The 26,046-nt window shown below is 41.4% G+C and overlaps 5 protein-coding genes and 1 long non-coding RNA gene across 14 annotated transcripts; 3 read left to right on the top strand and 3 right to left on the bottom strand.

Annotated features, from left to right (window-relative positions):
- The first annotated feature begins 737 nt into the window (after positions 1-737).
- Positions 738-6,062, top strand: LOC104814016 (protein SUPPRESSOR OF npr1-1, CONSTITUTIVE 1-like). The gene is made up of 5 exons (XM_010541864.1): positions 738-1,197; positions 1,312-2,363; positions 2,572-3,727; positions 4,385-4,630; positions 4,794-6,062. The coding sequence occupies exons 2-5, from the start codon at positions 1,771-1,773 to the stop codon at positions 5,652-5,654; spliced, it is 2,856 nt and encodes a 951-aa protein (XP_010540166.1). The 5' UTR covers positions 738-1,197; positions 1,312-1,770; the 3' UTR covers positions 5,655-6,062.
- Positions 6,063-6,193: 131 nt separating this feature from the next.
- On the bottom strand, positions 6,194-10,596 carry LOC104813594 (sodium/hydrogen exchanger 6). Of its 2 annotated transcripts, none has more exons than XM_010541248.2 (22): positions 10,271-10,596; positions 10,112-10,163; positions 9,850-9,909; positions 9,692-9,716; positions 9,487-9,572; positions 9,290-9,401; positions 9,104-9,166; positions 8,971-8,990; positions 8,791-8,885; positions 8,507-8,535; positions 8,383-8,414; positions 8,259-8,306; positions 8,074-8,134; positions 7,889-7,986; positions 7,723-7,798; positions 7,597-7,616; positions 7,393-7,490; positions 7,191-7,300; positions 6,994-7,077; positions 6,796-6,899; positions 6,582-6,706; positions 6,194-6,500 (listed from the first exon to the last, which is right to left on the bottom strand). In XM_010541248.2, the coding sequence occupies exons 1-22, from the start codon at positions 10,461-10,463 to the stop codon at positions 6,451-6,453; spliced, it is 1,641 nt and encodes a 546-aa protein (XP_010539550.1). In that variant the 5' UTR covers positions 10,464-10,596; the 3' UTR covers positions 6,194-6,450. The 2 variants fall into 2 exon arrangements, with proteins under 2 accessions (XP_010539550.1, XP_010539551.1); XM_010541249.2 differs by having other exon boundaries at positions 6,597-6,706.
- A 734-nt stretch (positions 10,597-11,330) lies between these two features.
- On the bottom strand, positions 11,331-16,676 carry LOC104813596 (serine/threonine-protein kinase BLUS1-like). 7 transcript variants are annotated; one of them, XM_010541256.1, is made up of 23 exons: positions 16,509-16,675; positions 16,151-16,388; positions 15,900-16,077; positions 15,542-15,796; positions 15,162-15,286; positions 14,992-15,036; positions 14,808-14,889; positions 14,654-14,722; positions 14,359-14,529; positions 14,193-14,258; positions 13,967-14,035; positions 13,789-13,878; positions 13,602-13,669; positions 13,280-13,519; positions 12,977-13,089; positions 12,784-12,881; positions 12,655-12,696; positions 12,426-12,542; positions 12,287-12,335; positions 12,124-12,188; positions 11,951-12,012; positions 11,807-11,858; positions 11,331-11,714 (listed from the first exon to the last, which is right to left on the bottom strand). In XM_010541256.1, exons 3-23 carry the CDS (start codon positions 16,056-16,058, stop codon positions 11,709-11,711), a joined length of 2,043 nt encoding a protein of 680 aa, XP_010539558.1. In that variant the 5' UTR covers positions 16,059-16,077; positions 16,151-16,388; positions 16,509-16,675; the 3' UTR covers positions 11,331-11,708. The 7 variants fall into 7 exon arrangements, with proteins under 7 accessions (XP_010539558.1, XP_010539553.1, XP_010539552.1 ...); XM_010541251.1 differs by lacking the exon at positions 11,807-11,858 and having other exon boundaries at positions 16,151-16,391; positions 16,509-16,676; XM_010541250.1 differs by lacking the exon at positions 11,807-11,858 and having other exon boundaries at positions 16,509-16,676.
- A 1,016-nt stretch (positions 16,677-17,692) lies between these two features.
- Positions 17,693-18,718, top strand: LOC104813597. 2 transcript variants are annotated; one of them, XM_010541259.1, is made up of 2 exons: positions 17,693-17,868; positions 18,320-18,718. In XM_010541259.1, exon 2 carries the CDS (start codon positions 18,329-18,331, stop codon positions 18,602-18,604), a length of 276 nt encoding a protein of 91 aa, XP_010539561.1. In that variant the 5' UTR covers positions 17,693-17,868; positions 18,320-18,328; the 3' UTR covers positions 18,605-18,718. The 2 variants fall into 2 exon arrangements, with proteins under 2 accessions (XP_010539561.1, XP_019058093.1); XM_019202548.1 differs by lacking the exon at positions 17,693-17,868 and adding an exon at positions 17,875-18,222.
- A 3,461-nt stretch (positions 18,719-22,179) lies between these two features.
- Positions 22,180-23,167, top strand: LOC104813598. Its single transcript, XR_002024182.1, has 2 exons — positions 22,180-22,309; positions 22,743-23,167. It is a non-coding gene; the product is annotated as an uncharacterized LOC104813598 (long non-coding RNA).
- A 16-nt stretch (positions 23,168-23,183) lies between these two features.
- On the bottom strand, positions 23,184-25,439 carry LOC104813599 (wall-associated receptor kinase-like 22). The gene is made up of 3 exons (XM_010541261.2): positions 24,336-25,439; positions 24,117-24,236; positions 23,184-24,011 (listed from the first exon to the last, which is right to left on the bottom strand). The coding sequence occupies exons 1-3, from the start codon at positions 25,240-25,242 to the stop codon at positions 23,806-23,808; spliced, it is 1,233 nt and encodes a 410-aa protein (XP_010539563.1). The 5' UTR covers positions 25,243-25,439; the 3' UTR covers positions 23,184-23,805.
- Between the last annotated feature and the right edge of the window lie 607 nt (positions 25,440-26,046).

The following is a 26,046-nucleotide window of genomic DNA, read 5'->3' as shown; positions in this document are numbered from 1 at the left end:
TATATATATATATATATATATATATAAGAACCAATTTTTTGGGTCCATATTTTTAGAGATTGCAAGTTGTTTTGGATAACGGGTCATCCAAAAGTTTGCTTAGGGGACAAGTATTTGTGTCAACGTCCCAATGAAAAAAAAAACAAATAAAGCCAAAGATCCAATAACAATCATATGATAATATTAATGACACTATGATATAAATTTGTGGACCGTCACAGAATAACATGGTGCCACGTTCTGCTTTTGCCGTGGCCTCAACGTGTTTGCTTCACATCTTTATGATTTTCTTTTTGTTCTTTTTTTTTTGGTATTTTCATGTGATTACGTCTGCTTAGAAGCTTTCAGAAGATTGTAAATGAAAGGCCATTTCTTTGGCCTATGAATATTAGCAAATATAGTTTGTGGTTAAGGTCAAACCTACTCATGATTTTAGTTGTGAAGACAAATTAAACCAACAAAACCGAAAATAATTTTGTTGTTTCTAAAATTTACGGTTGATAAATATTTCATTTTTCTATTCATATTCCACGTTTGATCAAAGTTTTTACAAAAAATATATTATATTATCATTATTACTACGACAATATATTTTAATAGAAATTAAGATATATTTGATACTTTTTACCATTTATTTGAATATATTGTACATTTTTATATCCAATTCCCATGTAAAATCTTATCTCGAAGTCAGGATGAAAGCGGCGAGAGAATTTGCAATATGGGGGTGTTTGTGATAGTTTTACAAATTTAGGGAATATTCAATAAACTTTAAAAGTGTCCGTAGTAAACTAAAAAAGGCAGGAATTTTGGGCCTTGAAGTAATCCGTGGATCCCTAGATTGGGCTCAACTGAAAAATAACTGCAGTTTAAGCCTTTTTCTTTGTTGCTTCAATGAACCCTCTAGAAAAAGGCCCATAAGCTTCCGCCTAATCACCGGATTGCCATCTTCTTCTTCTTCTTCTTCTTCTTCCCAGAATCATTCGATGAGGAACAGCGGCGGCGGCGCAGAAGCAGAAGCAGAAGACGTTGTTTCGGAGGGAAGAATAGAATGGTTTTACTTACTTACAAGTGACAGCGGCAAAAAAAGCCATAGATTCTGATAAAGTTGCAGGAAAAACCTCAGATATCATTCAAAGCTACCTAATGATCAAATCCTTCATGGTTTCCGGAGAGAGACCAGACATGGAAATTAAGGTTTTTCTTGAATTTTCTCGATTGTTTTAGGCAAACTCAAATCACACGTCACAATCAGCAAAATGATTCGACGTTTTTTAGAATTTCTTTTTGGTTGAACTTTGAATATGGCAGATGGATCTTGATCTTCGAAGTCATCGTCTTGGTCGTCTCTGTCTCAGAGTAACTGGAGATCTGTTACTTGTGACTGAAGGACAAAACAGAGGGTAGTTGCCTGCAGTACAAGGAAGAAGAAGAATTTCTTAAGCTGCAAGAAAATCAGTTGTGTTCTTTCTTCATCTGTATATAAATTAATTTATTTATTTCTATAAACAGTTCCTGCTGTTATGGTCAAAGTCAACTCTGGTCCCTTTCTCGGCAGAAAATGAAGACGTGTGGGCCTCTATGCTTTTCTGCTTCCGGCGTACGTCAATGGCGATCAGATACTCTCTTTCCATGCTTTTTCCTATTCTCGGTAAAAGAGATACACCCAAATCCCAAAATCAGCCGACAAGTCTCACTACTGTCTAAGTATTCACATCCCGAAATTGGAGGATTCCCCTGAAATCTCGCGAGAACCTTCTCTGATCTTCAATGGTGGTAGCTTTGTTCTGCTCAATCTTCGCCTTCTTTGTAATCGTAGCCGGACTTCGTCGTCTTCTTCGATTTCGGCGGAGATTTCCTCAGCCTCCTCCTCCAGTACCGACCTCAGCTCCTCCATCGTCGTCGCCATCGCGATCTCTGTGGACTTACGACGTTTTTCTCAGCTTCAGAGGAGAAGACGTGCGGAAAGGTTTCCTCAGTCATCTCTTCAAAGCTCTCACCGACGACGGGATCCATGTCTTCCGCGACGACAAGGAACTCCAGAGAGGGAATTTCATCGGGCCGGGACTATTGGACGCGATCGAGGAGTCGCGATTCGCCATTGTCGTGCTCTCGGAGAACTACGCCAACTCTCGGTGGTGCTTGGAAGAGCTCTCGCACATCACCGAGTGCGCCGTGAAGAAACGCATCGGATTGATTCCGGTTTTCTATGGCATTAACCCGTCTGATGTGAAGAGGCAAAGCGGGAGCTTCGAGAGGGCCTTTGAGGAGCATGAACAGAGATTTGATCTCGAGACGGTGGAGAGATGGAGAAAAGCTTTCGCTCAAGTCGGGAAGATTTCCGGATGGGATTCCAGAAACTGGTGAGCGTAATCCTTCATCCTTTATCAAATTCTACGAAATGGGTACTCGTTTTCTTCTGTTAATGATCAGAAATTCCACTCTTGAATTCCGTACTCATGGCTTCTGAACTAGCCAGGGCAAGAAGTGTTGCGGCAGCTATGGCGTCCTCATCAACAGATTCTCCATTTTTGAGGATTTGAGGTCTGATTCTTGGCGTGTCTGATGCAGGAACGAGGAGTCAAAGCTTATCGAGGAACTGGTTCAAGATCTGTCGGATAGATTGTTCTTGCCGACATCAAGCGAGACAGGGGAATTAGTCGGAATGAGCTCCCACATGAGAAACATATATCCTCTGCTATGTTTCGACTCCGATGATGTCCGGATGGTAGGAATCTGGGGAATGGGCGGCATAGGTAAAACCACCATTGCAAAGTTTCTTCATAAACGCCTGATGGGTAAGTTTCACGGAGCTTGTTTATTAGAAAACGTGAAAGGAAAGTTTAAGCAACACGATCCCTCGCATTTACGGGAGAGGATCTTGTCGGAGATCTTTCGTAAGAAGGATCTGAACACTTGGGATGGGGATTCCGACGCGATGAAGCGAAGGCTTCAAGGCAAAAAGGTTCTTCTTGTGTTGGATGATGTCGATAACATAGAACAGATACAAGAACTGGCCAAAAGCTCGGAGTGGTTCGGACAAGGAAGCAGAATAATTATAACCACTAGGGACAAACGTGTTTTAGACCAGCATGATGTAGAACACATATATGAAGTCAATCCTCTGAGAACTACTCAGGCACTTCGGCTTTTCAGTAGGCACGCCTTTAAACAGCCACGCCCACTCGAAGATTTTAGAGAGCTCTCGATCGATGTTGTCGAGAGACTTGGAGGAATTCCATTAGCTCTTCGAGTCGTCGGTGCGTCTTTATATCGTCGGGACATATCCTACTGGGAAGACAAAGTACTTGTCCTGAAAAACAATCTCGATAACTCTGTCTTGAGGACATTGAGAGTAAGTTATGACGCACTGGACAAGCAAGAAAAGATGGTATTTCTTTACGTTGCATGTTGTTTCAATGGGGAGTATATGGATCGGGTTAGAAAAGTGCTAGACCTTTTCGTCGTGTCTTCTGGGCGCAGGCCGTTACCTTCGAGGCCGAGCATCATAACTCTGATGGAGAAATGTCTAATTAGCTGTTCGAGCAGAAAGAGGCTGTGGGTTCACGGCTTGCTCCAAGACATGGCCAAGGATGTAATCCGCGACGGAAATGACGACAAACCATGGAAACGCAAGATGCTGTGGGATTTCGACGATATCTACAGTGTATTCTCCGGAAACATGGTAGGGCACAAATTTCTTGTACTCATTCTTCTACTAGTGAATGTCTGTTAGTCTTGAACAGGATTTACGCTTTGTTAAGCAAGTTATTGCAGAATCTGTGAGTTTTTTGGATGATGAACAAATCCTCTCCAACTCGATCGAAGCTTCTCTCGTGCTCGTCTGTTTCTTCCTGTTCAGGTTTAGGCACCTCTTCCCGAGGCTTTCAACCCCGATTACTTGTTTCAACCTCGCCATCCTCTTGGAGCCGAGCGTCTATAATGCCAAAGGGTTTATTCTCTTCCATTGCTAGCATGATATGAGTTGCCAAAGGTCATTGCTCTTGTCGGTAAACTGGCACGACTGGAAGTACTCGGGATTTACATATCCCGGCAGTTCCTTGACAAGACAACCTTGTTCAAGAACCCTTTCCGAGCTGAAGTCTTCGGTGGCTTTCTCCAACTCTTTCGAGCTGAATATCTTCGTTTTCTCTGATAGTTTTGAAAGGAAAAATACATGGGAAGCAACACAACGGAGAGCTTATAAAAGAAAATCTGGAGAGAATTCTCTTAGATTGTTGTATTACTCAGAGAGCACCTTACAACTTTCAAGCCAAAGAAGGTCAAAACAATGAATGAAGAACCTCTTCGCCAAATTTCAAACGGTTATAAATAATCCAATCAAAGAAATAGCCAAATGGTCAGATTTTGCTGATTGAAAGAGCTTTGCATAAGGCCTACGGTTTTCGAGAGAATGCGCAATCTCAAACTGCTTAAATTTTACCAGAATCACTCTGTCGGAAAGAGAATGACTTCCATGCCAGATGGTCTCGACTATCTCCCTATGCTGAGATATCTTCACTGGGACGCTTACAGTCTGAAATCGTTGCCTTCTCGCTTTTGTATGATCTATCTGGTTGAGCTGAATCTCTCCAACAGTTCAGTCGAAACACTCTGGAATGGATCTCAGGTACCGATTCTATCCCTTTGCAGCAATCTTCAAGATGATTCTGCTAAAAGAAAAAAGAGAATCAGCTTTGATCCAATTTTTAATACCATGTAATAATGCTTTCTCGCCTTGCCGTTGTTTTGCCAAAAGGGTATGGACTGATCCTTCTTCTTCTATGTGGCAGGACCTTGAAAATTTAAGGCGTATGAATCTCACCAACTGTAGGAGCCTCGCCGAAATTCCAGACCTTTCGAAGGCGACGAATCTCGAGAGCTTGAAGCTGTCCAACTGCGAAAGCTTGGCCGAGCTCCCGTATTCTCTCGGGCATCTCAATAAGCTCGAGGAGCTGAAACTGAGAAACTGCAAGAACCTCAAGAATCTGCCGGATAACATCAACCTGAAATCCCTTAGGTTTCTCTACCTCGATGGATGCTCGGGTTTAAAAGAGTTTCCGTTCGTCTCCGAGAATATCGAGAAGTTGACTCTGAACGAGACTGCAATCGAAGAAGTGCCGCCGTCGATCGAGCGCCTCTCTCGCCTCTCAGAACTGCGGTTCACTGGATGCAAGAGACTGAAGAATCTCCCCGACACCATTGCTAATCTGGAGTCACTCGGACATCTCGGGCTTGCGAACTGTCCGAACGTCGAGTCGTTTCCGCAGGTAGGAAGAAACATAAGATGGCTGTACCTGAACGGAACAGCCATAGAGGAAGTGCCATCGACGATAGGGGAGAGATCTGAGCTTATTTACCTCAACATGTCGGGTTGCGAAAGGCTTGAAAACCTTCCTCCCGCGTTGAGGAAGCTGACGCAGCTGAAGTATCTGTACCTTCGCGGCTGCTCAAGAGTCACACAGGCTCCCGAGGTCGGGGGAACGGTGAAGGCGCTGGATCTGCACGGGACATCGATAGAGAGAAACCGTCCGTGGGTTGGGACTGGAGAAGAGGAGGAACATGAGATGCCCCGTTGTGAAGTGCCTGTCATAAGGCGGTTTTTCCTCCGGAATGTGAGGGAACACATCAAGAGGAAGAAATCCAGCAGATGAAAGAGTTGCCCCGCGCGCGGGCGAATCAACGGACAAAACAGTCTCCATAAAGCCCATGGGCCTTTTTAAATGGCCCTTTAATTATGACTTACCAATCAAATGGTACTGTTACTGGTACAGACAACTCATTTCGGTTAATAACCCAATAACTGTTTATATATGTACATATAAAAACCCAATGTTCATGATTTTTTTTATTACCCAAAAAACTGAATTCGAACAGAAGGAAACCTTTTTTTTTTCTTCAGAAAATAAGTATTTTATCAATAGAATCTAAAAAAATACCCATGATTATAATTTTTTAAAAATCCAAGAATGGTCCTGTCTAATAACTTATGGATCAAATCCAATAAATTTATCCACTCCACCGCGAATCCGACATTTACACTACAGTATGGCATTGCGAAATCCCTTCTTGTGTTGCAAATTCACGTTCTTTTTGGAGTTGTCTCATTGATAAAATGTGGTTGGTCAAGTTCCACGAAGCAACGCCCACTCCCACTGATATGTTCTTTTTTACCAATCGGTACGAGAAATGATTGAAACTTCTTCAGTACAAAGGAACATAAAACTATCAAAGAACCCTTAGATTCTGACTACTCCCCACTGTTTCTGTAGCTCCCAAATATGGCTGAATTTTGCATTCCCGTGAATCCCCAGAAAGCCCGAAAACATCCATCTCGGATTTTTTCGAGCTTTCTCATTCCCCGGGCCGAAACATTCGTTGTATTTATGTACACAGCTACTGCAAACTACATAATACAAGTGCTGAAAGTAGATTAGTCGTTGGAGATACTTAGCTGTGGTTTCGAAAACTTCCTCTTCTAGAAACACGAGTTGGATCGGCTGCAATTCAAGATTTGTAAGCTTTTTTTTAGCTCAGGAATGCGTAGACCAACGAGTATTAAAAGATTTATCTGATATTACCATGGCGTTGCTCACCATCGCCATCACCATTGTCATCATCATCATCATCATCATCATCATCACCGTTATTACTTGTGAAGAATGGTGTTAGGTAGTTCCTGTCTAGTTCTGTGAAGGAAGCGGCACTGCAGATACACGTAAGAATGGAATAAGTAAACATCTAAAGAGAGATGGTTTCATATGCTCTTCTCTTTCCACCCGGAGATTATATTACCTCTTATGGAACTCTCTTAGCTTTGTTCTGAACCCATTTCCCGAGGATGACACTTCATCGTCATACCGTGTCAAAGTGTAACGATTGTTCATCACTTCAAAGCCCTGAAAATACGCATCAGTGACAGGTAAGTTGAGGAGGAAATTAACATCACACACTGACTCTGCCTATGCAGAAACTATTTTCCCGTTTACTTACTTCACCAAGGGCAGCATCATGGTTATCGCCTACAACCTCTAGGGCTTCTAGCATTGTACCGGTAGATCCTCCAATTAGCAAAACCTGAATCAGTTCCAAGCCAACATAACAAGAACCATCAATATCCAACACAACAAAGCAAAGTGGACTAGAACCATCTCATCAGGAACCATTTCTTCTGGAGAAGGATAGATTACCGTCAGAACAACAATGGTTGTGGTTGCTGAGAATATGGTTTGGCCATGTCCTTCTGGGAGATCGTGAATAGATTGCAAAGCAAGCGCAAATGCCATAGCCCCTCGAAGTCCTACATAGTAATTCGCATGTATCACACATCAATTACAAGCAGGTACAGAAAAAAGATTATCTAAAAACTTGAACCAAGTAATGGTATCTTACCGCTGTACCAAAGTGCTTTTTGATGTTTAATTGGAATTTTCCTATGTGAAGGTCGCACCAAATTGACCAAATATGCACATCCAAAGACATTAGCGGCCCTGAACATACCGAATGATATGACTGTCAACAACTGGCACATCGCTTCTTAAAAATGAAGACTTAATAGTGATAATGTAAAGAGAGCAGAAAAGCAAACATGCCCACCTTGCAACTCCGATAAACAGCTGAGGTTAGTCACAAAGCAGATAAAGCAGGTTAAGGAATAAAAACAATTATAGGCAGTGAAGTAACGATTGAATCCTAGTACTCTGAAAAAATGAATGAGGATACAATGGAGAAAAATATGAACCCAAGATGTGACCAACTATGCCTTTCTATGGCAATATCAAAGCCCATGTAAATAAACCTGCAGAATTGAATGACAGAGTCAGGTATCATCACAACTGTTAGAAAAATCAAGTGTCGATACGCATGACTATAAGAAGTGGATGCTTACGTAAATGTCTCTGCGAGTGATGATATCAGATGAAAAAATGCAGAAACAAATCGTTGAGAATTTTCAGACAAGTTTGAGTAGGTGTAATGCTTCATGACCTGAAAAGGCCAGCAGTTCCTATCAGAGCACTTAAGTTTGACTGAGAATTATATAGCAGAATATCTATGTTATTAATGACTACTTACAATTCCAGTAAACAGAATAGATACAATGCCAGATAGGCCGACACCTTCAGCAAGCATGTACCTAGCACAAGTAGAAGGAAGTTCAATAAGAGAGAGAGACTGTACAAGTACAATCTCTAAAAGATTAAACTAAACGACACAAATAATGGCTAACATGGCGGAAAAATCAGCTATGGATTGCTTACGAGAAATATGGAAAAAGCACAAAGAGGCAGCACTCCAAGTTCTGCAGGCTGAGAAAAGAAGAAAAGCAAAGGGAGTCAGCGAAAGCCAGCGATTGGCATCCAAAATCAAGACATTGTCACTTACTTGTCAATATCTAGAGCAGCATACTTGAAAAGGTGCTTTGCATTAAGGCTAACAATTCAGCCAATGACACAGAATGTAAGTGAAGAAGATTTGATTGTGAAAAGAAACAGTGAAAAAAGGATATCAGAGCAGAAGTGAATCCAACTCCAACCCCTGCAGATTTCACATGAAATGCATTTCAATAATCCACGAAGATACACTTATAGAAATATATATAATAAATGGAAGCACATCATGAGGACGCTTAAAAGGGCAATTGACTTTCTTTTCTCGGGCTTGTTTAACTAGATTGAAACTTTCAGAAGAACTATAGGTTACACATTCTACATAAAGAATATTGTTACTGCATGATCAAACTCAAGCAATACCACACTATTTCAAGCCGATATAGAGCTAATAGAAACAGACCTGCAGATAACGAGCCAATAAATGTCTCGAGAAACCTGACTATCACGATAAGGAAGTTTTGCTCATATGAGTGGCTTCTCACCAAGGACATTGTCCTGCATCCCAGTGCACGAATTAGCTAAGAACATTACCATGTGATACAATCGAATTCTGAAGCCAAACATAAACTAGTTTACATACCTGTACAGGGATATTGCCATCTGTTAATCAAGTAACATGCCAAGGAGATAAAACACCATAAGATTGAATCTTTTCCTTTCTTACATATCCGATATCAGCACTGGGAAATATTTATTTAAAGACTACAACTTACAGCATCGTTTAAAACAGATTCCCCAAACACCAGTGCATACAAGTTCACATCTGTGCCAAGCTCCTGCAAGTTGACACTGTTATACATGATAACCGATACTACGACAAATATAAAATTCATGAAAACATATTGACTGAAGCCCACAGAACGTTCATAAAAAAACAGAACCATCCCAGAAAACAGTACCTGAAATATGGACAAGACAGTGACAGGATCTGTAGCTGAGATAAGCGAACCAAACATGAGACACTCAACTAATGGAAGTTTGTAGATGAGGTACATCGCACCGCCAAGGTACCTAAAACAGAAACAGAAGAAGAGAAAATCAGGAAACCGGAAAAAAGTGAACATATATATCCATTCAGAGATGTCAGAAAACTTACACCAGTAAGCCAGTAACAATGGAAGCTACAAAGGTTCCAAGGATGGCAAAGGTGACAATGGCCCCAAAATTGGAAAAGAAAGGTTTCTGCATCAAAAAAACCCAATGGTTACAAGAGCATTGTCACGAATATGAAAGCAAGCCTCTGATCTGAGATAGTAAAACTGCAAAAACAAAAGCCAGAGATGAGAGCAATTTGCACTTACGGGTTGTAGGCTGAACCCTGACTGAGTACAAACAAGTGCGTCAAGGAAAAAACCACATCTTTTTTGGGGATTATGAATGGATGACAATAACATAAGGGCCTAAGTAGAACGACACACAGATGCACATATTCATTCACATATGAACTGAAGTAGGATATAATATGATCGGTGGAAGCAGAAACAGAAAGAAGAATTCTTCATGGAAATTGAACCATGCCCTGGAAAGGAAATTAATCAAAAACGCGAAAAATGATTAGAAATTAAAAATACCAAAACATATATATATTAGGGTGTGTATACATACAAATGCAAAAAAAAAAAAAGCACCTTTGAGTTTCCAGGTCATGGAAGAACGGGTTAGAAAACTAGAAATAAAAACAAATGAGAATGTACTAAAACAAATTAAGAGCTTTCAAGAACCTTATGCTTGTCTCCGTGTTCGAAATGTTTGCTAAACCACCGACGATCAACCCTAAATTCCACGAATTTTGCAAGGAAACAGAATCAAAAGAAGATGAAGACCAAAGATGGAAGTGAAGACGATCACAATGCGAGCAAAGAAGAAGAAGAAGAACGAACCGATGAGAAGAGAGGCACTAGCTTCGGGAAGATAATAGAACTTGTGACGGCGAAGGACATGTCCGAGGACGAAGGAGAGCACGAGCATCATGATCTGCAGAAGAATCCCGACTCCGGCGGCCTGCTGCTGCTTCACCTGACCTTGAGGGTCGTGATCCGACGGCGAAATCTGCAGCTCTCCCAACACCGCCATTTCGGCGCCTCCAAAACAAATTCTAGGGTTTCTCTCACTGTTACTTGGTCTCGATTTCTCTCCTCCTTCTAGGTCTTCTACTTCGTCTTCGTTTCCGCAGAATCACGGAACTGAATTGATGAGAATTCTTCAAACTCGGAGATCAGTATGCTTTTTTTTTCTTAAAAAAAAAACTCAGAACGCGTTTTATAATTTATGGGCCTGATAAAACACTACCCAATAGGCTTGATATTTGTGGCCCATGTCATTTAATTCAGCCCAAATAAATTTTGTTACAGATAAAAAAAAAACCCATAAATATCATAGTTTTTTTAAATTATTTCGGGGCAACCAAACTACACCATTTTCTAAATTTTAAATTTAAGAACTCTATTTGCAGCTTTTGTAACCATAATTTGCTTAAAAACGTTAAAAGTTTTTCCATTTGAAATCATAAATTTTTCAAAATGGTTAATGTCATTTTCAATCAATAAAATAATTTTGTTAAAGTCTTCTTTTTTAAGTTACGATTGGTAAATTAAAATGAGTTGCCGTAATGTCGGAGACTTCTTTTTTGGCTGCATCGTACCCACCCGTTTTCAGCATGAGAATCGCCCAATAGAAGGCAGCCACGTGGCGTGTCCTAAACGGGGAGGAAATCCATATATCGAATGTGAATGTGATGTTATCCAACAGCGAAATTCATACATTTACAGAATCCGTCATCCATTGTTGTTCTCTTCTTCCCTCGGATAGAATCGGTTGCTTACAGTGATTATATGGGTCGTGAAAAATCATTTTAAAATAACATAATTATGTAATACAGAATTCTAAAAATATACCGAAACAATGAATTCGATGATTGCAATTAAAAAACACATGCAGGCATTTATCATTTGTATGTACCTTATTTTTATATCAAAGACAACTTTGAGTATGCTGAAGATGCACCACGCATTCGAAAAATCTCATCATTTCCTAAAGAATAAACCATTTTTTTCCTAGCCCCTTCATGTATATTGTGTCACTCCAGCGTAAAAAAAAACAATAACAACGGAAACATTATACAGTAATTGCCGAAATAAACCACTATAATATGATAGAATAAAATTGGTAAATGAAATTTTACCCAACTTTTATTTTTGTATCCAGGTACCTGGACTCACAAAGCCTCAGCTGTTGTTCTCTCCGGTTCTCACAGACAGGTTTTAAGGTGGTCGGAACCGTGCCCTCTTTCGCCGGCTTTGTAACCCGACACGACAGAAATCAGACCTGGAATGTGTACAGTTACAGGGTTAAGGATTCCTGTGTGGAAACGTTGAAAAGGATCAGAGAAAGACGAGTTTTAGAACCGAAGCTTTTACTTGGGCGTGTTCCGTTTTGTATTTCTGAAGTTCCTCCTGGACGCAGACTAGTCTAGGAAGACGACAAAAAACGAAGCTAAAAACCCGAAAAAAGCTAACGACTAACAACATATTCTTACAGGTGGATGATTTGACGAAATGTACCTCCATTGAAGGTCGGTGATTTCGTTGAGCAACTCTTTCTCCCTCTCGTTTGCTGCTTCGAGCTGAGAGATTCCACATAAAGAACAATTCCGTGTTAGTTCCCAGCGATAAGGTAATCTGAAGGACACATTTGAATGAAGAATGCACCAAAGGTTTTTAAAGGGACTGCATACAAATGATTTCTCTGTAGGAGGTAGGCTTGGTTGTTGTATACTTCCTGAGTCGATTGGACGACCATCTACCACGCAAGATAAAACAGAGATGTAAATCACTCGGGACGAAAATTTTCATAGGGACAGAAACAGAGATGTCGAGCGAACAATCGCATGAACCAACCTGTAGATTCTCTAGTGGCGAGTACCTTCATCATATGCAGGATGTTATCCTGTTTAAAACAGTATAAAATGTGCATTGAATGATACCGTTGTTAACAACAGTTACGAAGAAAAGAGAAGAATCCAAGCAAAAGGCATACCCTTTCCAAAATATTTGTCTGCAGAATAGGATAAACCAACTGGTACACGTATGAGGTTGCAAGATTCGGTGATGCGGCATCAGACCCTGAACCAGGCGAGGGATGTTGGCAGAGCACCTACATGACCCCGAAATGTTTGCCCTTAAAAAATCCCGGATGAACAGTAGCGGTAATAGACAGTTGCATTGAATCTACAGCTGATCATGCTGGCCTCAGAACTACTACCAACCTGCATGCTGTGACTCTTTTGTAGAATCGGAGAGGGAACCGCCTGAAAAAAATATATAATGTGAATACGAGAAAGCCAACCAGATGAACATTAAGGAGAATGAGACAAAATTCTTTTCCCACAAGTCACCTTGTCTATTTCAAGATTTTCTGAAGTTACTTTGAAACGTCCTCGTAGCTGCACAACTGGTGGCTTTGATTTGCCGTCAGATTCATCAATGGGCACTCCTGCCAACACCATCTTATTTGCTTAGAAACACGGGTCAGCAGGCATTAAAAGAATGAACTTCAAGACATATAGAAATCCCGGGGGTTAAACGCACCTGATGAGTTAGATGCTTTCACAGGCAGCTCTGTAAGCATTCCATCTCCTTCAAGCGTAGAGACTACTGCATTGCTGGTTGGGACATTCTGGATCTGGTCTCGTGCTTTATCTCTGAAGAATCACACATTAATTAAATATTTCAAAATCATGTGCACTGTATGTCATGTTATCGCTGAAGACCACTATTCAGCGTGTTTAAAGCCTTTTAGGAGGTGAGCATGTGATATAACGGTTAAGCAACAAGAGCTAGAAATTCAGATCAAACAAAACTTGAACTGTAGCTATGTGTTAGAAGACTAACTTTTCTTCTTTAATGGGAGCAGAATTGCTATCTGGTGAAACTGCACTGCCTGCTAAAACCACTGTTCCCAAATTGGAGGGAATTGATGCAGAATTTGAAGACTTCTCAGAGATTGCGTGCAAGCTCCCACCATTTGTATTGTTTACAGATTGATCGTCAAGACGAGGAGAAGAAAAGACGTAGTTATCATAACTGGGGCTGGCAAGGCTTGAATCATCATCAGATTTATCTGATCGGACCCTGATAAATCATAGTATTCTTTGTTCAGTCTAAGTTCAGTTCTAAATAGTTTCTAGTCATAAGAATGAGAATTCATGCCCACCTCGTCATACTTAGATTTCGGTCAATCAGGTGTTGAAGAGGTCTATTTGCGACATATTCATGATCTTCCTGCAGAGACAAGATTATAAGGAAATGTAAACGACCTTGAATAAATAACAAGCAAAGATAATAAATATTTCTAGCACCAAGCTCTGACAAACAAACATTTCTGAGCTACAAGAAGCCACCTGGGTCTCTGATTGCACATCCAGTGAATCTAGTGCCGGAAAATAACTTGAGCTACTGTTCTCAGCTAAGCAATCGTCAAAGTCCTGGATCTGATGAAAAATAAAATCATCAAGGTATGACATACGAAGAACTTTACTGTGACAGCTATATAAGGATTAGATGAGACCAAAGTTGTACCAGTGATGCCTGGGCTTTCATATCTTCAAGATTGAAATTCCACCCACTAATACCTCTTTTATATTCATTCTGCATGTTATTATGATAAGAGGTTACGGGCTAAATACATATGTATATCAAACAACAATGTGTACTTGGAATTCAAATCCAAATAAGAGTAAAAACAGGTTTCTCTTTCTAGTAACGAATAAGAATAAAATCAGAACTAGTAATGGAAAACATGAACCTGTGACAATTCCTCCTTCTCCCCATCTGGCATTTTCTTTTGTGCGAGCATATCTTCTTCCTTTCTCTACATTTGGAAAGTATAGCACCCATCAGTATAGCTATATGATGCCATGGGTAGTTTTAAAATAAAACCATGAACTCATAGTAGGTTCGATGGGTCTAACCTTTATAGCCTGCACGCGATCAACAAGATCTGGCAACCCCTCCAGAACTTTCCGCGCAATGTAATCGCTAGACCTTGCTTGTTTGAAAAAGGAATGCTTTAACAGCTTCTTAGCAGTGGGTCGTTTGGTAGGATCTTTAACCAGACAGCTGGCAATCATCTGCTTGAAAGACTGAAGAAAATACCAGGAAAAGAGACGAAGTTGGAATCATGATGGGCAACAATTCGTACCAGAACGTTAAATTTTCTAGTGGGAAACAAAAAATGGAGCGCTAAGGTTTCCATATGGAACATACCCTAGAAAACTTTCTATCTCTTTCATAATCCAGCCCAGGCGGTGCACTTTGCAAGGTCATAAGCAGAACCTGGAACCGCATCTTTGTTTTAGATTGGATATGTTTATGTGAATCTCTTTCATGTTGAAATGCAAAACTTATAAGGCCTATGAACCTTCATTGGTGGATACTTGGAAAAAGGAGCATGACCATGAGCAAGCTCTAAAGCGGTTATACCAAAAGACCAGATATCAGCCCTGAAAGGGAAGTTTAAAAATAAAGTGTACCGACTGTTATCCTTCCTAATCAATTAAAAAAAAAGTCGAATGAGATAAATCTGCATATGGGGGATAAATAACTTGAAGTCATAACCATGTAACTGCTCCATAACCTCTGGAGCCATCCTGTGTAAACGAGAATTTAAAAGATACAGTAGGTCATGAATATGAAGTCCGAATGTATACACAGTCGGCACACTTCACGGTAATAAGAAATCGAGTCAAGCCCTAATGAATTTGAAAGCACTTACCAGCAAGGTGTTCCCACGAATGTATTCCTTGTCCGTTGCCTATCACCTGAGTCAAAGAGGCAGGCAGATACACCAAAGTCTCCTAATTTGATTCCACCTCGAGCACCGATCAGAATATTACCAGCCTAAATGGATAAACATAATAAGATCATTGTGACCGAATAAAAAGAAAATGAAGATGGTGAACAAGTTCTATTACTGGAGGTTAGAATGAATCATTTGTCTCGCGATAACCAAAGTGTTTACAACAAAACTTCTCCAGTCATTCTGATAGTGAACATGGTTGGAGCATCATGCACAACTAAGATATAACACGAATTTAATAAATGCTAGCAGATAATTGAAAAAACACAGCATATCTGAAAGGATCAACAACTGACTTTCACATCCCGATGTATGAGGCCATGTTGATGAAGATACTCTAAGCCCTTCAAGGCTTCGCGCAATACTGTAGCTATAACAGCCTCCTCTAAACCATCTTGATACGCGGCTTTTAGTATATGAAGACAAGAACCACCAGACATGTATGGCATGACAACCCATAAGTTGTGATCACTAACAAAGGAGCAATGTGATTTCAGCAGATTGGGATGGTCAATCAGCATCATCGTCTGTGCTTCACGAGAAATGTTGTTCTGCGATAGAAAACGTATAAGAGCAGAAACCATATAAATTCAACAACTTGACGACGAAACTACCCTTAATTATCCAGAGGGTAAGGCAAGCAACAAGAATCACCAGATCACAGTTATCGCGTTCAAAATCAAGAATCTTGACTGCGACGATTTCATTGAACGGTATGCACAAAGCACGATGAACCGAAGCACTGACACCTTGCCCTACCGCCTCGTAAAGCGTGTAATGCTCCGGTCCGATCGGATATTTCTTCTTGTCCATCTTTCAGATCCCTGCCTCTCTACATTCAAAAGCAGGATTTCAAAACAAATACAAAATACGAATTTCCACAGCAACAAAATGGGAAAATGTACCTTCGAATTCCAAACAAACGATAAATCCAATGGCACTTTGACTTAAACGTACTCGCAGGACCTCATGCGTGGATATGGAGGGAAAAAGTACGATAGGGCGCACTAAAAGAGAAGCTTTTGGAATAACCTTTTTAGTGGACAAAAAGAGAAAGGAGAATCAGAGATTGCCTGGAATTCGGCGGAGACAACGCGGATGCAGCTGAGAAAAGATGCAGGAGTCCTAATGCCAATTCAGACGCTTCTACAAAGAAAATTCAAATACGTGATCTTGTCGAAATCATAAACAATAATTATACCTAAACAAAAAACCGAAAGAGGCGGGGGAGAAAAATCATCGAACAAAGGAAAAAAAGATTACGTGCGTGGAAAAGGAAAGAGATATATCGTGAGGACGAAGATGTTTGATGACGATCGTAACGTTTCCTCTGCTAGTTTGCGCACTTTCTATTCGAATTTTCCCGAGAAAATCATCGAAAAGAAAATGTGAGAAAGACAGAGAGAGATGCAGTCGGACAGAGCCGTCTCATAAAATTTTGGGGCCCGTACATATCATACTTTTAAATTATTAAAATATATTAATTTATATATTAAATAATAATAATATTTAAATATAATTAAAATAGTTTTTTTGTTGAGACTCCATACACATAATTATTAAAAATTACATTTAATAATATATATTATTAATAATTTTTAAAATAATTGAGGCCCTATATTTTTTGGGGCCCTGTTCGATCGCACCTTTTGCACGTGCTATTAGACGGCTCTGCAGTCGGATCGCCGCTCAAATCCCGCCACTTCAAGCCTTCATTTCTTTCCTTTTCTCTTCTTTTCAAATACGCTCCTGATTAATATAAAGCCAATATCAAACTTCAAAACAAATGCACAAATTTTAACCCACAAACGTTTCACGTCTTTTTTTTTCCAAATTCTTAAAAAATATGATTTTATCTAAAAATCTGAAAAAAATTATATTTTTATAAATTTCGAAATTCTTTTATTAATATGAAAATTGATAATAAATTATTTATATAAAATTTTCTCTAATGATTGTTTTTGAATAATTTAAAAATAAATTTAAATAAAAAAAAACTACAACTTTCAAAGTAATAACAAATACAGAAAACCATATAAACCGATCGGGCATAAGATAATAAATAGCTCGTGTGAGTGCCAGAGAATCATGTGATCAACGCACTCTTTTTCATTGCTGGTTAAGACCCAACATGATTATATATCCAAATAATTTTCACCACAAAGTAAGAGCTACAAGAACATAAAACAAAACGCCTCTAAAAAGGATTTTTTATGGAACGGCATGTGCAATATAAATGGACCTAAACCTAAATAATATCCTTTCGGCATATAAATGGACCTAAACCTGATACGCTTGGCTAAGGCCCAAAAAGGGCACATAGAGAGGCCCATTAAAAGCCCGATAAGTGTGTTTGTTAACACCGAGACAGACCGGCCCAACTAAGGCCCAATAGTGTCTTTGTTAGCTGGAAAAACCGCGTGCTCCGCCTCGAGCCGTGACCGAACGGAGATAGGTTTGCTCGGGGAGGCCGCTGGAGAGAGAACGCGTAGAGAGTCGTGCCGGCGGAGGAGAATTCCGACGAGATTCAAGGTTGTTTCGCCCATTTTGGGTGTCGGAGCAGTTAGAATCAGCTGCTGTTTCTTCAGATCTCTAGTTAAGCGTCAGCTCGTCTGTTTCACTGGTTCGTAATTTGTGTTCCTCTTTATTTGCTTCGATCTGTGTTGATTTCGTCCCGATGATATTTCTCCGTGTTTCGTTGGTTCTCATCATGGAATTTCTCTGCCATTGATCGTAAATTATAGTTAGTCTTTGAATTTCGTGGATTTTCTCTCCTCATGTCTCTCGGAAATTGTTTTTGGAAACTATGATTAGAGACCCAGCTTCATCGTAATGCCAATGAAGGATGTATGCTTTTGACGTCGGTAAACATCGTGGGAATCGATCAAAACGACATCTCATTTGCCACTCATATGCTGTTCTTGGGTCCTGTTTCTTCTCGCATTAGTGGCCTCACCTTGAAATTTCATCAGTCATGGTGGAAGATTGTTTGAACGATTTACCTCATTTAGATCTCATCCTGCCCACATCCTGACTTTTCAAACGGGTTTTCAAATGATTGTGTAACATTGCAGGTTTCCATCATGGTTCATGATGGGACCGTGTCTTCGCCGGTAAGAAGGTCCCAATCTATGAGGAAGCAGTATGAGTTGGGTAGCTGTTCGACGCTTGTCCAAAGGCATCGGTTCCTCCTAACGGCTCTGGTTCTATTGGTGTTCCTCTGTACCATTTATCTCTATTTCGCCATAACCATAGGCTCTAGGCACTCATGTACTGGATTGACCGGAAAAGACAAGGCAATTTGTCAACTTGAGCATGCCCGTTCCAGTGTCTCCAATGGGAAACTGAAATTCTTGTAAGAATGGCAATGGAGGCTGTAACCATTGTTCTTTGAGCCAACCATTCTTTCTCTGTATACATGTGTGTATGTGTTGGAATGATGAAATCAAATCATGCCCAGGAGCGTTCAATTCGTCTTGCATCTCGTTAAGATATTGAAATATTTGAGGCTTGATATAATCACGAATCTCAAGGTAGGGGTGGGCGTTTCGGGAAACGGTTCGGGTTTGGGACGGGAATTGATCGGTTCGATTCTTTCGGTTTTACAAAAATAGGTACCAATTGGTTTTTATATTGTATTCGGTTCGGTTCGGTTTCAGTATCAGTTCGGTTCGGTTCCGGGTTTTATTAAAAAAAGGATAGATTTTTTTAAAAAATATTCGGTTTTTCGGGATTTTTTTTTTGGTTTAATGTGATTGTTATATTACTACCAAAAAATAATCCGAAGGTTTACATGAATTTAACATGTACCACAGATCCCGAGAGATAATGATTCCTATTACAAGTGAACAAAAATAACGAAGACTTAAATCTCAGTCATAATACATAAGGCGATACCATTGTTGGAGTTGGAGGGGGTCATTTGATCCGGTAGAATCCGGCTTGTGCAAGGATATGAGTATGTTCCGCATTATCCTATCGATCTTGAACCGCAATTGTTGTGGCGAGTTTGCGACGTCTTTATGTGTCCGTCCATTACGTTCCTTCCAAATCTCGTATACTACTAGTTGCAAGAGAAGACTCTTGATTAGCTTTGTTGTCCGTTGGGTTGTCGTGAGATGTTGATTAATCCACGGCCCGGCGTCCACAACCACTCTAGGGGGAGAGTCTCCAAGATTTCCTGCAAGGGAGAGCCACACATCCGCACTATATTCGCAGCAAAAGAATAAGTGAGATAGGGTTTCAACTTCCTTCCGGCATAGTATGCATCGACTCGGCCCTTGTATCCCCCAGCGAGCCACTCTATCCGAAGTCGGTAGTCTTTGGTGAAGGACCTGCCATAAGAGGAATGCATGCCTGGGTATGGCTTTCTCAAACCATACCAGGCCAAACCATGAAACCGGAGCAGCCGGGGTTCTGATTTTGTCCCACGTAAGTCTTGAGACAAATGTCGGATGATAGTTGTCGTCATTCTTTCTCCAAAGCGGTTGGTCAGAGCCGTTGTCCGGGCTTGGGGGTTCCATTCTCGAGAGTATGGTCTGTAGTTGTTGAACCCGCTCGTTCCTTGCTCCTCGGATTAGCCAACTTCCCTCGTGGACTGCATCCTTAACTCTCGCTGTCTTCGGTAACCTCAGGAGGCGAGGTCCGACCATCCCGATGAACTCAATGAGAGGTCCAATCTCCAACCAACTGTCATACCAAAAGGATGCGTCTCCTCCATCTCCAAGCTGGATCCTAGTGAACTCCCTGGCTCGTTCCTTCAGCCGTAGCAACTTCTTCAAATTCCATGTTGCCCCGACGTTTTGTGGGCATTCCCAGTAAGTCCTCCCTTTGAAGACGTTTGCTCTGATCCATGCGACCCATATAGAACCTGCTTTACTCAAGAGCAACCATATTAGTTTTAACCGAAATACCGTGTTTTGTACCTCCATCCGCCGTAAGCCTAAACCCCCTTCACGCTTAGGTTTGCAAACCGTGTCCCATGCTATACGGTGGCTAGGTTTCTTTTCTGGTCCTTGTTGCCAAAGAAAGCTAGAGCAGAGGCTGTCGATCTCTTTTAGTAGAAATTTTGGAAGAACAAAAGTCATCGCCCAGGAGTTAACGATACCAAATATCACCGAGGTCACTAACTGGATCTTTCCTGCAGCTGAGAGGAATTTTGTTGTCCAACCATCAAGCTTGGCCCTAATCCTTTGCAATAACGGCTGAAAATCAGCTTTCGTTAGGCGCGATGGACTTAAAGGAACACCCAGGTAGCGCACGGGGAGGCATCCCAACCCAATACCGAAGGCCGCCGAGATAGATCTCTTCTCACCATCGGATAATCCCGCCAAGAACAGCTCTGATTTATCTGGGTTGATCCGTAGCCCCGAGATTACTCCAAACTCAGTTAGAATGTTCTGGACTTCGGACAACGATGATAGGTCTCCTTGGGTAAATATCATGACATCATCTGCGAATAAGAGATGAGTGATCATCAGATTAATACAGCGGTGGTGCAGGGATAGTCGTCCATCTGCAACAGATCTGTCCAATAGTCGAGTAAGAATCTCCATTGTCATGATGAAGAGATAGGGAGACAGGGGATCCCCTTGTCTTAATCCCTTTCGACCTTTAAAGTACCCCGTTAATTCTCCATTGATGGCCACCGAGAATTTAGGAGTTGTAATACATGTAGCAATCCACTTGACGAACACCGTCGGAAGATTAATGGCTCTCAAAAGTTGGATTATAGTTTTCCAATCTAGGGTGTCGAATGCCTTTCTTATATCTAGCTTTAGCATCACACTCTTCCTCGATGAAGTCCTGTTGTACTCTCGTATGATCTCCGATGCAAGCAAGACATTCTCAATCATCAATCTACCTTTGAGGAAAGCATTTTGATTATGAGAAACCATCTCTAGAGCTACGTGTCTAAGGCGACGTACAAGAATGGTGGAGATTATCTTGTAGATGGTATTGCAACAACTGATAGGACGGTACTCTGATAACCTCGTCGCTTCTGTCTTTTACGGGATCAGAACTATAGTGGTAGCATTAATCTGGCCTAATAGGTTCCCGGAGCGGAAGAAATCCCCAACAGCGCTTACCACTGCACCACCTACAATCTCCCAACTCTCGGTGTAGAACTCCTTGGGGTAGCCATCGGGCCCGGGAGCTTTATTGTCCGGTAAGGAGAAAACTACACTCTTGATCTCATTGTCGGATGGAATAGCGGCCAAGTCTATTGCTGAATTCCTGTCCCACCTGTACGAGACTAGACCCTGCAACCATGCTAGTGACGGAGTGCGAACACTTATGTCTCGTTCCCCAACAAGTCCAAGTAGAAGTTCAATGCATGCTCTTTAATCTGATTTCCCTGGTTCAGTCGATTTCCTTGGTCGTCTACTAGGAAGTGAATATGGTTCTTGGCTGCCCTTTCTGCTGCACAGTGGTGGAAGAAGGAAGTGAATACGGTTTTTCGGGATTTTTAAAGTTCGGTTCGGTTTCGGAAAAATTAGGTTCTCTAAAAATGGTACCGTTCAGAATTAAGAACGGTTTCGGATCGAGAAAAATACCGTTTTTTCGATTCGGTTCGGTTCCGAAGAACCGAAACGCCCAGCCCTAACTCATGGTGCGTTTTTTTTATGGATGTTCAAGGCTAATGCTCCAGGTGCAACACATCATGGCAAGGTACACATGCATGCATAGAGTGGTCGATCCGACACAAATGAGCATTTTTATAAGGCACCACAGAAATCAGAAAGTGCAAGAAACATTACTACCAAACACGCATTCTTTGTTTCTTTTTGTTCTTTTTAATTGAATCTTGAATCTATATATAGTTTTTTTATTTTTATATTGCCGTTATATCTTGTTCCTTTGTCCTCGCCGAGAAACCGCGTACGAATCGACCCCCCTCGAGACGTAACGGAACGAAGGAGAGATCGTATACATTCGGACCGGCGGAGGAAAATCCCGGCGAGATTTGAGGTTTCTTTGTCGGCCTTTGGGCAGCGGAGGAGCCAGAATCCGCTGTTCTTCTTCAGATCCGTAGCTGATCGGGAGCTGTTCTGTTTCCGCCGGTTCGTATCTTCTGCTCTTCTTTGTCTGATTCGTTCTGCGAGGATGATTTCATGACTGGGTTTGGTTTGTTTTTCTTTGGATCTCGCATTTGGAGTCAATTCTGGTTGAGTTTTTGAATCTCTCCAGCCACGGCTATGGAGACAGATTGGATTTTCACATCTGCTTTCTCTTTCTATGGAAAATGTTCAGATTCTCTAGAAAAATATGTCCTTTTTGCGGCTTTAGCTGTTGTTTCTATAACTCGTTTTCATCTTGAAATTCAGTTATCCGTTTAGAAAGGAATGTCGTGTAATGGTTTCATGATGAACACAGCTCAGAACTCACCTCCAACCCGTTGGATCTCTTGTCAAGACCCTTACTTTCTCGCAGGAGAAGGTCTTGTCTTCTGCACAAATGCTTACATTGAACTCAAAAACGCATGTGTCATTACAGGTTTCTTGATGCTCTGTCATGTCTTCGCCTGTAAGAAAGCCGCAATCTCTGATGAAGAAGCAGTGGGATGAGTTGGGAAGCTGTTCCAAGGTTGTTCAGAGACACCGCTTCCTCTTGACAGCTTTGTCTCTTCTCGCCTTCCTCTGTACCGTCTATCTCTATTTCGCCGTCACCTTAAGCGCGAGCCTTCCTTGTACGGGCCTCACCGGAAAAGACAAGGCAATGTGTGAGCTTGAACATGTCCAGAAGACCACAGCCTCCAAAGGGAAACTCAAGTTTTTGTAGAGTTTTAATCATTGTTCTTCTTGAACTTATCATTCTTTTTTTTTTGTGCTCTTTCTCTACACGATTTGCGTGTACTGAATGGCAGATAATATATACAACGGCGTTCTCTCTCTCTATATATATATCGTTTGAACTTTGAAGCTTCCTTGTTTGCAGGAGAGTGAACCCTTTTCGTCGTAAGCAAGTTATTGCAGAATCTGTGAGTTTTTTGGATGATGAACAAATCCTCTCCAACTCGATCGAAGCTTCTCTCGTGCTCGTCTGTTTCTTCCTGTTCAGGTTTAGGCACCTCTTCCCGAGGCTTTCAACCCCGATTACTTGTTTCAACCTCGCCATCCTCTTGGAGCCGAGCGTCTATAATGCCAAAGGGTTTATTCTCTTCCATTGCTAGCATGATATGAGTTGCCAAAGGTCATTGCTCTTGTCGGTAAACTGGCACGACTGGAAGTACTCGGGATTTACATATCCCGGCAGTTCCTTGACAAGACAACCTTGTTCAAGAACCCTTTCCGAGCTGAAGTCTTCGGTGGCTTTCTCCAACTCTTTCGAGCTGAATATCTTCGTTTTCTCTGATAGTTTTGAAAGGAAAAATACATGGGAAGCAACACAACGGAGAGCTTATAAAAGAAAATCTGGAGAGAATTCTCTTAGATTGTTGTATTACTCAGAGAGCACCTTACAACTTTCAAGCCAAAGAAGGTCAAAACAATGAATGAAGAACCTCTTCGCCAAATTTCAAACGGTTATAAATAATCCAATCAAAGAAATAGCCAAATGGTCAGATTTTGCTGATTCCTTGCTTGTCGTTGTCCATGCCATCCATTTCAACATCCTCGACGTTTCCTTCCGTCGCGGTTAATCGCTGCTGTAGCAGTAATCCCTCGTTACGGTTGAAGAGACCCTTCGCTCGGTTCATCTTCTTCTGCCTTCTGATAAACTTGTACAACCACCAGGCTCCAATGGCTGAAAGCAGTACGCCGAAACCTACACAAACACCAGCATAAACCATAAAAATGGCCCCCCAAAAAAAAATCACGGGCCTTTGCCTTTCTCATCGTGAATTCGAAAGCGAAAAACCAGATGACTTACCTAGAACGATCGGCCACGTTTTCTTGCCCTCGCACGTGTAGTATCCCTGATGGTTCACACACCTCTTTCCCCGACATGAATTGCGTACTTCTACCGTATTTTCCTCGCACTCATCGATATCTACCTCGAAGAACAATGGGATATTAATTTCATTTTACGGATCTTAGTTTGATTTCTCGAGGCTTTAGGATAGTGAATGAAGCATAAATAAAAAAATACCTCTGCATTCGCTTGAAAGATATGGGTTTCCTCTGTAACCATTGTTGCATCTGCAGCTTCTATAGCTACGCTCGGAATAGTAACCGTAAAAACAGATGCAACCCGTTTCGCTACTGTAACTTCCAGCTTCCGTCACGTTTAAGCAACCTTCGAAGGAGTTTTCAGACAGATTATCTGACATATCGACGAACCATCCTAACTCTACCACCGCTTGTCCCTTAGCATAGAGCAGTTCCGGCTGAGTTATGTTCGACGGGGAATATGTCTCGTCTGTTAAGAAGGCAACTCTGCAGGTCTTTCCCGTTATGTTACCATCGACCCTCTCTATTCTGACACCGATTAGCTGAAGACGAGCAGTTGGTATTTTTGCTTGGCAACATCTGTAACCATTGCAGCCCGTGTTTTGTCCTTTCGAGTCCAGCCCTTCATGGCAAATGGACTCACACCCTCCGATCTGTGGCTCGACATTCGTCATCACCGCCCTGTTGTTGCAACCGACGGCTACGAGGCTGTTACGGCCTGTGAGGAAGAAGGGACTGCCTGTTACGTTCAAAGTCGAGCTAGATTCTTCGCCATCAGAACAACCCGAGGAAGTTATCGGAGTTTTGATTCGCACCGATCCAAACTCGTAGGAAAAATCACCCCGAAGAGAAATATTCACCACTTCTCTGTTCATCCTGGAAAGGAACAGGACGGGATTTCCCGAGGTGTTGTTGCAAATGATTTCATACCACTCGCTGAGATAGCAACCCTTCCCGATTCCAAAGGGATACGGAATCGCTGTTTCTCCACAATGGCTCTGACAAAAACTCGAAATGGTGAGATCTTGAGCTGTCGTTGTTGTTGCTGCTGAGACATGGAACAGGAGAAGAGGCAGCAAAGAGAGTAAGATACACACTCTTCTCATGTTGCAGCTCTTTTGTAGTTTTTGTTTTTTGGTCTTCCGAGTTTTTTCTGAGCTACAGCACCAGTTTTTACGGGAAGAAAGCGAAGAAATGTCAAAACAATGTGTCAGTCGCCACTTTTGGACCTTTTCCTTTGCTGAAGTTTCCGTTGAAAACAAGTTTCATGGTGGAATATTCAGAGAAGATTATTATGCGTACGAGGCTACGAGCTCTGTTCTTATTGGTTTCTTTTCAGAGGACAAAAAGGTCTAACCATGTCTCCATCTTACGCTGAAACTAAAATTGGTAACGGTAGATTCTGAGGTTTTCTAGAAACCCTCTTCGAAATTTCAAATCTTGTGAAGTGAAATGATCAAATTAGAGAGATTCAGAGTTTTCTTAAAGCCAAGGACAAGAAGTCTACTTTCGTCCAGTCTTGGAACAACCAACGGTGAAAAGAACATACCCTCAAAAGAAAAAACCCATCTGAGATTGATGGAACAAGATTCGGAAGCAAGAAGATCATTGAGATGCAGAGATCGAATAGATGAGATCTGGGCATTACAGAGACCTTGTCTCTGTCTCAAGCAATCTGTCACTTTCTCATTTTCCAAGAGTGAATCTTTGTGTTATCTCAGCGGAGGAATCACGATAATAATATTTTATTTGTAAAATATCACGAGACTAATCACCAGTCGTGTCATCGTTGATACAGATCCTCCTCGCCAAAGATATGGATCAATGATCATGAAACGGGTCTCCTTCAATTTCAGAGCAATCGGCAGATGAACACTGGAGACAGTGGGAGAATAGCTCAGAGGGAAGGC

Source organism: Tarenaya hassleriana, unplaced genomic scaffold (assembly GCF_000463585.1).
Source record: "Tarenaya hassleriana unplaced genomic scaffold, ASM46358v1 Cleome20, whole genome shotgun sequence".
NCBI lineage: Eukaryota > Viridiplantae > Streptophyta > Magnoliopsida > Brassicales > Cleomaceae > Tarenaya > Tarenaya hassleriana.
Note: the sequence above shows the minus strand (reverse complement) of the source record. Positions and strands in the feature narration are given on the sequence as shown.